The 1,767-nt window shown below is 42.4% G+C and overlaps 1 protein-coding gene across 1 annotated transcript; it reads right to left on the bottom strand.

Moving 5' to 3' along the window:
- Positions 1 to 1,019: 1,019 nt before the first annotated feature.
- On the bottom strand, positions 1,020 to 1,532 carry LOC107778267 (uncharacterized). The gene has a single exon (XM_016598491.2). The coding sequence runs from the start codon at positions 1,530 to 1,532 to the stop codon at positions 1,020 to 1,022; it is 513 nt and encodes a 170-aa protein (XP_016453977.2).
- Positions 1,533 to 1,767: the final 235 nt, after the last annotated feature.

Genomic DNA, 1,767 nt, shown 5'->3' with positions numbered 1-1,767 from the left:
ATATTATAACAATATGTGCCAAAGTTTGTTATGAATGAAGTTTTTTCTTGATCCTCCGAGTTCATCTTGATTTGATTGTACCTAGAGTAGGCATCAAGGAAACTCATTAATTCGTGCCCGGTTGTTGCATCAATCATTTGATCAATGTTTGGCAATGAATGTGAACGAGTTTTTAGGGAACTCCTTATTTAAGTCCTTATAATCTATGCACATTCTAAACTTGTTATTCTTATTTGTAACTTCAACTACATTAGCTACCATTATGGATACTTTACCTCCCGCATTGAACCAATGTCGAGTAGTCGAGTTACCTCTTTTTAAACAAACATGTTTCTGACCTCGGCTAGGGCATTTCTTTTGCCTTACCAGTGGGAAGTTCGGATCTAGTCTTATCTTGTACACGACCACCTAGTATTTGACAAAGAACCTAACGGAATTTAACAAGCAGTAACCGGAATAAAAGTTTTCCAAGTACGATTCCTAAGTGAAACTTCTTTTCCAAGAATTCTTCAAATAAAGCAGCTTGCTCGAGTTCTTCTGTAGTGGACTTGGTTGCATCTGTCTCCTCCAGTACGTGAAAGTATCTCGGCACCTGGTGGGATTCCAACGACTCCTCGCCTTTATCATCTTCATTTGGCAAGGGAGAAGGCGTCGGTTCCTGTAATTGCTATTTGCTGGGTTCCTTCCCTTTGCTACTGGAAATCGACATTGCGTTCATCTCTCTTATTTCCGGTTGATATCCTCTTATTTGCTTGATTCCCTTGGGGGTCAGGAATTTGAACAGTTGATGATATGTTGAGGACACGACATTCATCTCATGTATCCACGACCTTCCAAGGATTATTTTGTAACCCATGTCGCGCGTCTACCACTTTGAATAAGGTGGTCTTGGTTACCCCTTCAATATTCGTGGGCAAAAAGATCTCTCCTCTATTTGTCACAATTACCAAGTTGAACCTAGCGGGGAGCTTTGTTGCCGGAATGATGTTTCCGGTTAACTTTGTTTGCTCCAGCACCCTCTATTGAATGATGTTGGATGATCTTCCTGGGTCAACCAAAATAGGCTTAATCTTGAAATCTAAGACATTGAAAGAAATTACTAGGGCATCATTATGTGGCAGAAGAAGTCCGTCGGCGTCTTCTTCCATGAAGATGATGTCATCTTCTGCGACTTCCCGGAGTCTCTTGTTATGGGTCACTGATATCTTTATTTTCTTGGCCTCCGAAAAGGTTATGCCATTAATTTTATTCCCTCTGAAAATCATGTTGTTAGTCAACCGAGGGGAGTCTTCTGCTATCTTCGAAGGCTCTGCATTTTCCCGGCTTCGACCGTAATTGTTCTTGGCTCGGTCACTCAGGAACTCCCTAAGATGGCCATTCTTCAACAACATCGCCACATCTTCATGCAGATGTCGGTAGTCCCCAATTCTGTGACCGTGAGTCTCATAATATTCGCACCATAAGTTAGGATCCCTCTGGTTGGGATCAGATCTGATTGGCTTCGATAATTGTGCTTCTTTGATATTCCTCATCGTTGACACCAACTCCACTACGTTGATGTTGAAGTTATAATTCGACAACCTGGGATATGTGGAATCTTGGGCCCTCGGTACCTCTTTTTCTTGTAACAGCCTATTGTTCCGACCATGGTCAGTTCTTCTATCGGGAGCGAACCTATCCGAGGACCAAAACCCTCTGCTATCGTGTCCTTCGGTTCTCTCGTATGGCAGGAAACGACCTTTAGAAAATTGTCGATCCGCATCGAAA

The sequence above is a fragment of the Nicotiana tabacum genome, chromosome 3 (genome assembly GCF_000715075.1).
Source record: "Nicotiana tabacum cultivar K326 chromosome 3, ASM71507v2, whole genome shotgun sequence".
Lineage (NCBI taxonomy): Eukaryota > Viridiplantae > Streptophyta > Magnoliopsida > Solanales > Solanaceae > Nicotiana > Nicotiana tabacum.
This window is presented reverse-complemented; position numbering and strand designations above follow the sequence as displayed.

What these genes read in the sequence shown, in the direction of transcription:
- LOC107778267 (XM_016598491.2), bottom strand. Translation starts at nt 1,532, where the DNA reads ATGAGGAATATCAAAGAAGCACAATTATCGAAGCCAATCAGATCTGAT.